Source organism: Bombus bifarius, unplaced genomic scaffold, assembly GCF_011952205.1.
Source record: "Bombus bifarius isolate JDL3187 unplaced genomic scaffold, Bbif_JDL3187 scf7180000007996, whole genome shotgun sequence".
Taxonomy (NCBI): domain Eukaryota; kingdom Metazoa; phylum Arthropoda; class Insecta; order Hymenoptera; family Apidae; genus Bombus; species Bombus bifarius.
In genome coordinates, this window is record NW_022884376.1 from 2002331 (window position 1) to 2015035 (window position 12705).

Consider the following 12705-nt stretch of genomic DNA (forward strand, 5'->3'; position numbering starts at 1 on the left):
TTAATAAGAACCCTAATAACGGGTACCACCCCATCGATACATAGGGACTGTCACTAAATATTTTTCTTTCTCGACGTTTGCTTTGGGAATTCGGCCGTGTCGATGCTCTAATACGCGAATACATATGTCGTCGACGTAGAAACATCGATCCGTCTCTTGCAAATTTTATTTCGCCGCCCTTTTCCACAGGAATTTCCTCCTACCTCGAATCGGATAATCGACATGGGACAAATATACGATCGCGTTTGTTCGTTACGAGGCAACTCTAACATTGAAATATCTATTCTGATTGCCGACAAGAAGATTATTTATACCAAGATAGAGGATTGCGTTAAAGGCGGCACAGTGAATCCAGGTTTTGACAAGAAGTTAGGCAAATATTTTTTTATTAATTCGCCTCACTTGAAATGCAAATGGCCCAATCACGCGTCCGGAAGGCTAGAGCGACCGACGCTTACTCGAGTAATTTATTCGTAAGGGCGTTAAAGTTTCATAAGTCGTGCACATAAAATGCACTCGAGAGTGGAGAGCAAGGGTATCTAGGCGTTCCCGTCCGAGCGTTCCGTTCGCCACCCGTTCTCTCTATCCTGGCGCGGCAGAAAATTATGCAGATGGCGGAGAAAAGCTTTGATAAACACGACAGTCTCTGATCGTTATGCAGATCCGCGCCACTGTAAAATGGCGGCAATCTCTCCCTCTCACTCGACTATCCACCCCCTCTCTATCTCGCTCCTCTGCCTCTTCTGATCCTCCCTAGCTCGCTGGACCCAGGGGTGTTTCGGCTTCTCACCCTCTTCCCCGACCGTCCCCTCCGCCCCTCTCCGCTCCTCCTCAACCTTTTCCTCCTACCCCGACGCTTCTCTTTCTCCCCTTTTTATCCTCCCTCCTGTCGCTGCTCTCTTTCTCTTCCGACTCCTCCAACTCCACCGCGGCTCGCTCCTGATTTTCACACCCCGGCCACGGCATTACCAGCCCAAGTCGAGGGTGGAAATACGCGCCCTCCTGCTTGTTTCCGTAGCGCGTCTGCGCCGGCTTGTACCACCCGACGTATATATGCACTGCGATTTCATTGGAAGATCGTGCTAGCACTTGAAGACACAACCAGCCTCGCATACACTCGTGCCAGCAGCCATTCACTCCTATTCTCGTACACGTCCTCGTCTCCGAGACAAGCAAGCAGTCATCCAGACACCAGAGACGCGCATATACTTTACAATCGTTCCGTCGAAGAGTTCAATTATTCTTACTCTCGAATATAGAACACATTTGAGGCAACTAATGTTTCGTTAACGAAGAACGAACTAGCTGACGTCATCGAGGATATATCAAAAGCGCGTCGGTGTCATAACGCAATTACGTTGAAACACAGGGATCTAGGTGTCGGCGCCACCCCTCCGTGACGGCTGTCGAAAATTCATTTTGCCGCGCGTTTAAAATTTTCATCGGTGCTCCAATTTTCGCTTTACATTTCGGAACTGATCGCATTTACCGAATAATTTAGCCGCTTACGGTCTCGTTCGGCCGAGTCCCGGCCCGTAATTGCTCGCGAGATTCCACGGGAACGCGAACAAAGTATCGTTTCTCAGACATTACGAGTTCTTCTTCTTCTTCTCTTCTTCTTTTTTCTTTTTTTTTTTTTTTTTTCTTCAAGCGTGCACGCCACTCGTGCATCGGCTGTCTCTCCGAATGATGTTTTATTCATGTACATCGGGCATCGAAAGTGTTGCCGGTTGAGCGGGGTCGAGTTAACTCGGCTGTGTTTAAGTGCACAAACCGCCTTTCCTTGAAACCATAGAATACTTTAACGCCTCGGCTAATTGGCCGGATACGTGTTACGAATGAAAGTTTCGCTGGAAGGCTCGATTGCGTATCGTTTTCGCGATTTCAACCGGTATTCTCTCGCATTCGTCCGTTTCGATCCCTCTTTCGAAGCGGGATAATGCTCGCGAGTCGACAAATTTCTTCATTCTCTCTCTCTCTCTCTCTTTCTGCCTCTCTATCTAGTCTCGAGACTCTACTGTGCTACATACGTGTATTTTCTCAAGAGGATATCATGGAACGCAATACTCTTGGATCGACGCGGAATAAAGCTGTTTGGCGACGATCGGCGCGATCGGTTGTCGTGTAACGCCAGCATCCGATCGATTTTGGAAGAGGCTCAGCGCCGCCGTGTACGATGGACCAGTTTTTCGCTCGTAGTTTGTTTCACTTTCGCACTATGCATAATGCATGAGCGGACTTTAAATTCTGCCCGCGTCGCAACAAATCGTTGCTTTCGATAATATTCGTCCATCTTTCCAGACGATATAGATGGATTTAACGATCGAGAGGAACGCATTTAACAACCGGTAGAAACCGCTGCTTTCCGATGAAAAAGCTTACGATCGGATGGTCCGGTACGAGCTGTCCGATTGGAACGATATCTCCGCGATGGTCGGTGGCTCTCGCGCCCCTTTGTAAGGCGGGCCTTTCGATTAAAGGATAGTTATAGAGTAGTGTGATTAAGACGAGCCTGGGAGGACATCGTGGTCTCGGCCGATTGGTCGGCATATCACGAATGCTCGGGGCGTGGTTCGGTTACTAGCTCTCTCGACCAACCGTTCTCTCCTTTCGATTATTATTTAATTACGCTAATTGCCGGGACAGGGAGAGAACCCTCGCGATTTGCCGACCGCTCCGGAGGAGCTCCGATCGTTAAGTCGATGTAAACTCTTCGTAGAATTTTAACGAATCGTCCATGTTTCGTACGTGATCAAAATCGCAACATCGTCCATCGGCTAAACTACGAATTATCGTAATGGTAATTGCGGCGATGCTTGAGATCGTTCCACTCGATTTTTGTTGCTTCTCTTATTATTTTGGTTCCGCCATAGGAGATCGACGTTCAGATGACGTCAGAAAGGAAAAGAATCGTCTCGCTGGAAACGATTAGCATAACATCGTTGAAGCGACGGCTATATAACGGGCTGAAAGCGTTGGTAGTCTTCCGGCGAAGTACCAGTGCAATTCAAATTCGACGCGGGACCGCGTCGTACGTGTCTGAAAACAACACGGATAGTCTGGTTCACCTTCGTTTCCCGTTCTCGTGTACGAGCGCGCAGAAAATTTTGCAAAATTATGCAGTCCAGCATAACGTGCCACTTCGGGGCAGCGGCGCGGCGGGGAGAATCGCGAGTACATCGGGACACGTGAGCATAAATTGGCTCGACGCAAAATTGGCCTGACAGTTTAACTATGACAAAAGCACAATAGAATGCGCCGTTTCCTGAACGCAGCATGCGGCTGTAATTTCTCTGTCTGTCCATCCGTCTCTCTCTTCCTCTCTTTCCGTGCCAGTCCTCCCTGCGCTCTGCCTCTCTCTGTTTTCCCTCCTACGGCTGTTTTCCACTATCCGTCTCTATCGCGCTCTTTTTCGCTGTCTATTCCCATCGCAGCTCGTTTTCAAATGGCGGATATCGTCGACAGTTTAATACCGTGTCGCCGTCACGAATGCTCGTTAGTGGACGATACTTTGATCTAATAGAAAATACCTCGGCAGCTCGGCGTTACAAGATACCAGGCGAACGTGGCTCCTTCGTGAAACAACGATTTCTTTAGTATTGCTTGTTTCGATCGTAGCGTACGAGAATAATTTTTATCGAACCAGATCTTGGAATTCACAAGCTTCGAGATTCGTTTAAAGTAACATATTAACTTTACGACGAATACGGCTTCGTAAAAATGGTCGTTTTCGATGACGGTTGTTACAATGACACGTGTTTCTTGCGACCGTGAACCGCCGTTACGAAATTAACGAGCCGTCTCATCGATTAAGTAAGAAACGCTTCGTTGAAATTGCTCGTCACTGTTCAAGTTGCTTAAAGCACGTTAAAACTTTTAATACGAACACCGTTGAGCGTCTCGACAAAACGAGTGGTCAGATTTCACCGTTGAGCCTCATCGAAGCTTTAGATTCTCCACTGTTCGCTGGAACTTGTCCAGTAGAGATTCCTATAAATATGGAATAGAATAATATTTACTGGAACGGGGCAAAAAGTAAAGCGTCGAATCGTCGATGATCGTTGGAAGGGGCATGGTTTCCGCGGGCAGTAGCAAAAGGACGAATTTTCCACGAGGAACCTGGTCTGGTTCTAAGTGGTCGTCGTTTGATGACGGTTATTACCATGATACGCTGTTTCCTGCGACCGTGAGTATCTTCCACCCACACGTCGACAAGAAACGGCTTAGCGGGAGTGTGTGTGGGTGGATGCATACACAGAACGGGAGTCGCAGACGGGGAAGCACGACGACGACGACCGGCACGTAACGACCGATTCGTGCACATGCAGAGACCGCGGAGAGCCGGCAACTCGTGGATGTTGGTTGAACACGGCCAACCAGCCGGGTATCTCCTCTTTCCACGTAACCGCGTATTTCGTCATTATATAATACACTCGTTTACACAGAACATTATTGTCGCAAATATGTCATTAATGTCGGAAATCAGCGGTCCGTATTGTAATCACGCCCTTGCGTGATGCGGTTTTCCAGATTTCGCTTTGACGATTCCCGGTGTGCATACGCGGCTGTCCACGGACGTAGATTCTCCGGCCGGTTGCCTCCGGTCACCGGAAGTCGCCAATACGTTTCTGCTAAACGAATCCCTGTCAGAAGGAACGAAGTTGCCCAGACTGCTGTAACTTGGTTCTCGCGCTTTCTCTTCTGTCGTTTCTTTTTGAAATCGAAGCTTTGGCAGCAATAAGGAGACAGCGGCTTCGATGATTAAATTGTATCTATTAGGAAGGGTAAGAAAAGAAAAGTATAGATTTTATATTCGAAAGTGTAAATGTTCGTTACTACGAATATTAAGTGATTGTGATTTTTCTCCATTTAGTCAAACTTTTTTTTTTTGTACGTGGAGAAATCCTCATGGACACTCCGCTGTTCTAATAATCGCGTAACAACAGAGTAGCGTCGGACTCCTACCGACTAAAACTCCACGATGACCACCCTACGCGTATGACAAGAGTGCTCCAGGAACCTCTCCATTTAGTCAAACTGCTAGAATACGAAGTAGCCTATTGGTCGATCGTACTCAAGTATGACACTTTCTATCTCTTATCTTATTCGACGGTTTTATTTATTCCACTGCAATAAACTTATCAGTAGGTAGAGATTAATAGGCGTTACGAGTACTTAATCAGAGTAACACCGATAACGAGAACACCGATAATTCCCTTTCGTAGATTTCTCTGATGTTTGCACCGATGGCGAAGGCTCGTCGGGAAGGAACTGCCCTCTTTCTCGCTTTCCCGCGCCCCGTAGCTAATCATGTAACTCGATTGAATAGAACGAGCGAGAGCGGGCCAATAAGAAGCTCCCTTTAATCGGGTTACTTCGTTACTACGTTACTCCGTCACTCGGTGCGGTGATATCAGCGGAATATCAATTGTTGTGATTAACCAAGACGTCCGTCGCGGCCTGAAACTTCGCCTGAGACCTCTTCGATGAAAGAGGGACGAAGAGAGCACGGGAATAACATCTTTTGTCAGTCGCAAATTAGCTCGCTGGAATATTCAAATCTCGGAGTCCGCTCGAGCGAAGCTCTTTGAAGCATTTCAATCGCTTCTTCTCGCACCGAAAACATCCAACAGACTATTTTCCTTGAAGATTCTCGCGAACATTTCGACGAACGATCATTCGTATTTAGAGATTCCAATCGTAGTTACCGCGTAGTTTTCACGGATACGATTAACGGTTTACGACGTCACGGGGAAATTTCACGAGCGATCGGAACTCGACAAATTCGCCGCCAATTAATCGAATCGCTGACGACAGGAGCAAAGACGGACAATGAATTAGACACGGCGTCGTGATCCGGTAAAATCAGGCCCGAGGCCACATTATAATAATACGAGAAACGGCCAGGGAGCCACGAGGGTGGCGAAAGAGTACGTATCGAGGCGGACACTCGACACAGCTGTCCAGGAAACGTACTCTCTCTCCTATTGTGTCGGCTAGTACGCGGCCTAACCAACCGTAAACACCGAAAATCTAATTGACGAAATTCAATTCCGCGCCGAAATTCAATGCCGGCCGCGACAGATTATCGCGTCTCTCCGACTGTATACTTTTCCAAAAACTACATCGGAATCGAGCGTACCAATCCGCCATTGATTCGTCACGGGCCGAGGATTCGACGAATCGCCTGAATCGCGTTAAAAGCATTGCTTCTGTGCGAAGCACGCGCGACCAAGCGTTAAGCCGATAATAAGCACGATAGACGCGTCACAATCTCTATATTTCCTAAAAACTTTTTAATATCGCGTGGAAAATGTCGAAACCATTGTGTCGTATTACCGTTACTAAAGGGTTAACGCTGATTTTAAATTTACAAGAAACGGTACGATCAAGCTTTCGATGGTAATACAACACGCGTTTCAATAGGCGTAACTTCCCATTGCGTTCCTACGATCGTGGTCGTCGATAAATCCTGCTAATCTCTGCACACGAATCCTGAGAGAGATCGTCGCGCCTTCGTGTTTTCGAATTTCCATCAAAATGCTCGAATCGCCTTTTCCCCCCTAGCCGCATTCGAAGAGGAGGGGATGTCGTATTAGGCGGGCTGAATTATCGCAGAATCAAAATAATTCGATAGATGGGGTGCCGTGTATTACAAGAGGGGTGACCATTTCTGCACGTTGGGGTGCCAAAACATCCGCCGTAACTCGGTAAAGTATTGTCGAAAAATTCCTCGTTAAAATATTTTCTTCGCTACAATCTCTATCGAGGTCGCTGTAATCGTTCGGTATTCGCACGTCGTCTGAAACGTATCACAATTTTCTTGTTAGGTGGACGATTATCGACAAAAATGATCGTCGAAATCTGTACGAAAAAGAAAATCTTTCATAAAGCGACAGACAGAGATGGAGAAACGCCAATACTTTAGCGGTCCGTCAAGATCGTATTTATTCATTTGAGCTAATTTTTTGGGCGTGGAATCGGCTATTAGATTGTCGTGTTGTGCTTTAGGGCATATTGACGCCGTGGCTTGGAAAAAAGTAATCGAGACAGCTGCCAGAACGTCTACGATAGAAGACCGTACACGGTACACCACCTTCTTCTATACGTAACTTTTGCTCGGTATCGTTCGGGACCGATTTGCAAGAACTTGGCGATTCGCTAGGAAACGTTTTACAAATGAGAGAAGCAGACACGAGGAAGAGCGTATTTAAAATGCAGAAAGGCAAACGGTGGCGTGTCAAGAACCGTCAGGTGGTCGGTTTAAATGACACAATGGCTCAATTCGGGGCGAAAATCCGTCGACTAAATCTCCCATTCAAATGCGATCTCAATCCCCTGCGTCAAATGGGACCTAAGTAGCTACTTAGTTGCACATTTGGCTTAAAATTTTCGATAGCCCCTCCCCTCCCCTCTCCGCATCCCATCCAGCGATACATACGATCGTACGAGCGTGTTAGATTCGCGATGCTATCTCTCAGCGCATTTGCGATACGAACGCATCACCGGTACCTGGACGCGTCACGGTAATCTATTTGAAATTCAGTCACCCTTATGGTCGCTATTATGTTACGTGCTCTCGCGGAGATCCCAACCATCGACACGCGCGTTTTCCTTTCAAACGGAATGGCAAAATTGCGATTGTTTTATCAAATAGAAGAGAGCGATCTTGACGCGCGATAAGTGTAGTCTTGTTGATATTTTGATCTTAATAATATCACGTTGTGACTAAAAAGAAATATTCTAATACGAAATGGTTAAAAATTGAAAAGGAACTGTTATTAGATGTATAAGGGTACAGTTGATGAAGTTTCGCGGTAAATTGTTGTACCAAGAAATGATTTAACTGTTAAGAGGAACGGTATCGTCGTCGATATTTCAATATTACCGTAAACATCTTAAAAATATTCTGTATTGCGTTCGATGGGATTGAGCTTTGATATAAAAGTTCAAGTTAGAGACAACTGGATAACGTGGCTAATTCAATAGCGTTCAATTAGACCTGCAAAGTGTTTTCTATAAATTCACGGTTAACGAGATTCCAATTCCGTGGTATATAATTACGAACGATCGGGCCGCAAGGGTCCCTCGGTTAGCCGATGCCACCACGGACGAGAATAATTAGTTTTAATTGCCCCAACGAAACTTATCCCTCCCCGTTGACGCATTAAGACCAAAGTTAGACGGGCCACAGGAGGTTTAGGTTTTGCGAAGCGTGAGCAGGTAAGGTATACACGTACTACGTGACACGGTTGGTAAACCCAAAGCTGGCTTTGTTAAGCTCGGATTCTGAGTGCCTTTGATACGTGTACTTGCACGCTAACTAACCAACCTAAGCTATCCACAGCGAACTCGCGTACGTACGCCAGATGTGCGTGTGTTATACGCTTTTCTATATCGCTTCAAACAGGGACGTCTAGTTCCTGGCTCGCATTTAATAATTTGAAATTTTCTAATAACTTTAGTATTTCGTCGAAATTTAGCATAGATCTCGATCTGTAAATTTCTCTTTTAGAGTTGCCGATCGAGAAAACGAACTTCGATTCTGGTTAGTTTTGTTCCAAACGATACGCTATAAATACATTTCGATCGTTGAAAATACGATTTCGCGATGAATATACGATTGCTTCTAATTATCCGAGAATGAAGTGACAAAGAAAAAAAGAGATAAGATTGATTGAAGCGTTAAAAGTACGGTGTACTCGTGGGAGCCCAATGATTCGACGTCCCTGTCTTTTACCTACGTTACCCTCGACATCGTCTATACGAGTATGACCTACACGTGCGCGATACATTTTCAACTGGGAATTGAATTTCCTTGGTAATTTTAATGCCATTGTGGCTGAAGGGGTGGAGAGAGGCACCGAGACAGAGGGTAAGGTAACAAACACAACCACAGAGTGTGCATCCCCTAACCACCTCGTAGACGTAAAATTTAGTTGGAGACGAATACGATATCCTTACCATTCCCGCGTGGTTCTCCGCTCGGAATGATTCGAGCGCATGAAATTTAGACATTCCTTTGCTATTCATAGTGTGCCATAAACGAATGAAAGATACGCATAATTCCTTTAATGCATTGTTTCTCTTATACGTACTTGTGCACAAACAATTTATGTGGAAATATACGAACGTAACCGTTAAAATGTAATAACAAATATAATATCTTTAAGGGAGTTTCGAACGAGAAAATAGCGTCCAGGAACTTTATTTTGTCGCGTAAAACAAAAGTGGTGCATTTAATGCTACTTTATTTCCGGTACTTCATTGGAATACGGAAAGTCGCGAGATACAAAGCCAAAGCGCTATAACCACTTAAGGAGGCTTTGACCAAAGTTGCAACAGAATCTGCGTTGTGGAGTAAAGCGGATTTCCCCACCTCAAAGTGCCCCCTGGTATATCTTTATAAATGGAACCACTCCTAGGGTATATGGAAAAGCGACAACCTTTATCACTTACAGGATTTACAATATTATATTTCTGTCGAGAATCGTCAATCATTTTTTTAAAACTTCTTGGCACTGTTGTTTTCGCTTCGCTTCGATAATTTCAGTCAATAAAGAATTTCCATGTTGCGTAAAAATTTCAACATACCTGTTTCAAACATTCAGATTGATATTTCTCATTCAATTGAAAACACATTAGTATGATACAAACAAATGTCCATGATTATTTTATAAATTAAAAAATCTACTGCTGTATTTTCAAAACTGAATTTAAGTCTTCTTATCATGCTATAATATACGGATATCATTTTCATTTGCAGTTGATAAAACAGAAATCTGTTATATCTTATCTGTGATTTTATTTCTATTATCCCTTCTTCTTAGTTCCTACACTCACCACTCCAAAGCGTACATTTCATTCAGCGTATTTCAGCGACAAAAATGATTTTTTAACGATCGGTATTTCAGTTCAGAACGTAACACAAAATTCCATTAAATGCGAGATCTATTTTATGCACTGTCTATGGTCTCGTCGAAGTCGTAAACGATGTTTACTGGTTGTCATTATTTTCGTCTGTAAATTTTTAATAATTTAAAATATGTTAGAAAAAACATCTGGTATAGATAACAACCAGTTATCCAAAGAAGATTATTTAATTATGCGTGCGAAAGATGCATTACCAATTGACATTTATGCAGCTAAGTCCTGGTTAATTACTGCTAGATCGTTGTTTCCTCACAGTGCTAAAGTTCAGGTTAATATTCTTAATGTTTATTGACATCTATACAAAAAGTATTCAATTCGTTTTAATTTATATAGTGTGTCGTGCGTTATAGCTTATTATGTGTCATGCATTCAAATGACATTTTACAAATTATGTCATGGAATTAAATTATTGATATCTTTTTAACATCTACTATATAATAAGCAAATAACTTTTCAATAATAAATTGTGCTGTGTGTTCAATAGTTCGAAGCCTATCGGATCGAAAAGCTTTCAAAAAATGTGAAGGAAGCAGCAAAATGTTTTAGTGAAATGCAAGTCTATGAAATAAATTACATTATGTTATAAGAACCATTTGCACGTAAACAATTGTTTAAATGAAAAAACAGATTTCAGAATTTTCCGGACGATCGCGATATATGGAAGGAAATAGAAGCAGTAACAGCTTGTCTTCGTTTGGAACAATGCGATGCCGAAGCAGAATTTTTATGCCAAATGTTCCAACATATACCGCAAGAACTTCAGCATAAATTGCTTGTCATGACTGCTGATCATAGCGAAGATACAATGGAGCACTGTAAATTATTACTTCTTTTACTGCGTAGATTTCCTCAAACAATTGCCACTCATGGAGTAAGTATCTTTAGTTAACGTGTTTCTAATATTTGTATCTGCTGTTTTAGTTCATAATCTGTTACATTTTTAGCCACGTTTAGTAGAAACTCTTCTTACCGCGGAGAAACACAGTCATCCAGGATGTGCGGTAAACGGATACAGAAAATTATTAACCTGTGACGCACTACCTCTCCTTGGTACTGCGCCGGTAGTATTAAATCCGAGGCTTAGCTTGAGATTACTTTGTAAAGCAATAGAATTTTATTTGACATACATACAGCAGCCGCAAGATAATCAGATTCAACAGCCCTGGGATAGACTGTTTCAAGTTGTAGAATTAATAGGGAAAAAATTAGGATGGGAATTAAGTAGTTTATTTTCTATGACTTGGAACAGAGAAGCATATTGCGAAAGATTACACCAATATGCTGTTACACATTCTGCTAATTTATGCGAGGAAATGGTGGCTAGACAGCTATTAATGTGTACTGTTGCAGTATTATTAAGAATATTAAATGAACATACTGCACTGATTAATAATGATGAAACCATGTATTGTTTGGTAGAAGCATTCGCAGAATGCGTACATTCACCCACAGGTGAAGTGTAACATGTAATAATCTGTAACTTTACTTTAATCTATAATTTCATTATTTTTGTTATAATTAGAACCCAAATTGAAGAAACGGAAAAGGGAAGATAATGGAGGAATCGTAATAACTAGCGATGGTGATTACAGCGGTAATGGATTGGCATTAAACGTGAAGTTATGGGACTTGTTACATAGTAGTGATTATTTACAAAGAGAAATCGGGAAACTAAGTCAACAACTCCGATTAGACTCGTGGCTAAATTCTTTTTTAACAGATTTAGCTATGTATAAGGGTTTACACCATGAAGTGTTACCAAGATTATCTCAAGAACCAGCTAGTTTATCTGTTCACCTTCGTTTAGCAAGTACATGTTTCTTCTTGAAAGATTATAAGGTACGCAATGTATTTTCATATTTTTATACTTTACTTGTACTTAAAAATATGCCAAAATACATCATATTTCTTTTTCTAGGCAATGTTAGAGTATATAGTTTTAGTAGTTACTGCATTACCTTCGGTTTGCAGTAAGGTATCTCACAATTTAACTGTTCCATGTGGAAGACACTTACATTATTTGACGCTTGCACGTTTTCCTGTTATACAGTATTGTTGCAGATTATTGCTTCTAGCAATAAAGGTAATTATAATGTTATGATTAAAAACGTTTTTCATTCTGTTATTATATTTACAATACGTACTGTACGATAGGAAAATTTCTCTATACCTGGTGCTGTTGGGGATTTAGCTATAGGACATGCATTAGTTCTAATGCAAATTGATTGGCCGCAGGAAGCTAGTGCTTTATCCACAATTACGGAAAGGATTATTAATCGTGGAACTTTTTCTTACCCATTATTTCAGGCTTATATTATATGTGTAGATATTTTAGAAGAGTTAACATATCTATGGACAGAACATGGAGGTGGTGTATCTTTAGATATAGCTACTGGATCAGGGATTCTACAAAGTAAGTTATTTTATAAATTACACCATACATATCTTTATTTTTATCTATAATATGACTATATAAAAATATTTTATAGATCGACGTATTACTACTCGTGGAGCAGATAAAGGAGTCCGCGAAGAAGTAAAACAAGCAATGCGCCGACAAGCAGCTCGAGATGGCATCGATCCGTTAGATGAATTGTTACAAAAGTTTATTATCAATGAAAAAACAGCCATATTACACAGTTTAATTATTCAATAAATCAATTTAACCTTACTTTCATTAATTAATTTAATACATAATTTTAATTAAATCATTATATAATTTTTTATTTTGAGATATACACACGATTTTCTTAAGCCAACTTTAATATTTTA

At 42.2% G+C, this 12705-nt stretch overlaps 1 protein-coding gene across 2 annotated transcripts; it reads left to right on the forward strand.

The window, feature by feature from the left end:
• The first annotated feature begins 9871 nt into the window (after window positions 1–9871).
• LOC117206117 (integrator complex subunit 10) lies at window positions 9872–12604 on the forward strand. Of its 2 annotated transcripts, XM_033445140.1 has the most exons (8): window positions 9872–10201; window positions 10418–10485; window positions 10561–10804; window positions 10878–11385; window positions 11456–11772; window positions 11852–12016; window positions 12088–12346; window positions 12423–12604. In XM_033445140.1, exons 1-8 carry the CDS (start codon window positions 10046–10048, stop codon window positions 12587–12589), a joined length of 1884 nt encoding a protein of 627 aa, XP_033301031.1. In that variant the 5' UTR covers window positions 9872–10045; the 3' UTR covers window positions 12590–12604. The 2 variants fall into 2 exon arrangements, with proteins under 2 accessions (XP_033301031.1, XP_033301032.1); XM_033445141.1 differs by lacking the exon at window positions 9872–10201 and having other exon boundaries at window positions 10429–10485; window positions 10568–10804.
• Window positions 12605–12705: the final 101 nt, after the last annotated feature.

Excerpts from the sequence above, each read along its gene's own strand:
- LOC117206117 (XM_033445140.1), top strand. The coding sequence starts at position 10,046 with ATGTTAGAAAAAACATCTGGTATAGATAACAACCAGTTATCCAAAGAA. Across the intron at positions 11,773-11,851 it reads TCTTCTTGAAAGATTATAAG|GCAATGTTAGAGTATATAGT; the intron begins GTACGCAATGTA and ends TTCTTTTTCTAG. Across the intron at positions 12,017-12,087 it reads TATTGCTTCTAGCAATAAAG|GAAAATTTCTCTATACCTGG; the intron begins GTAATTATAATG and ends ACTGTACGATAG.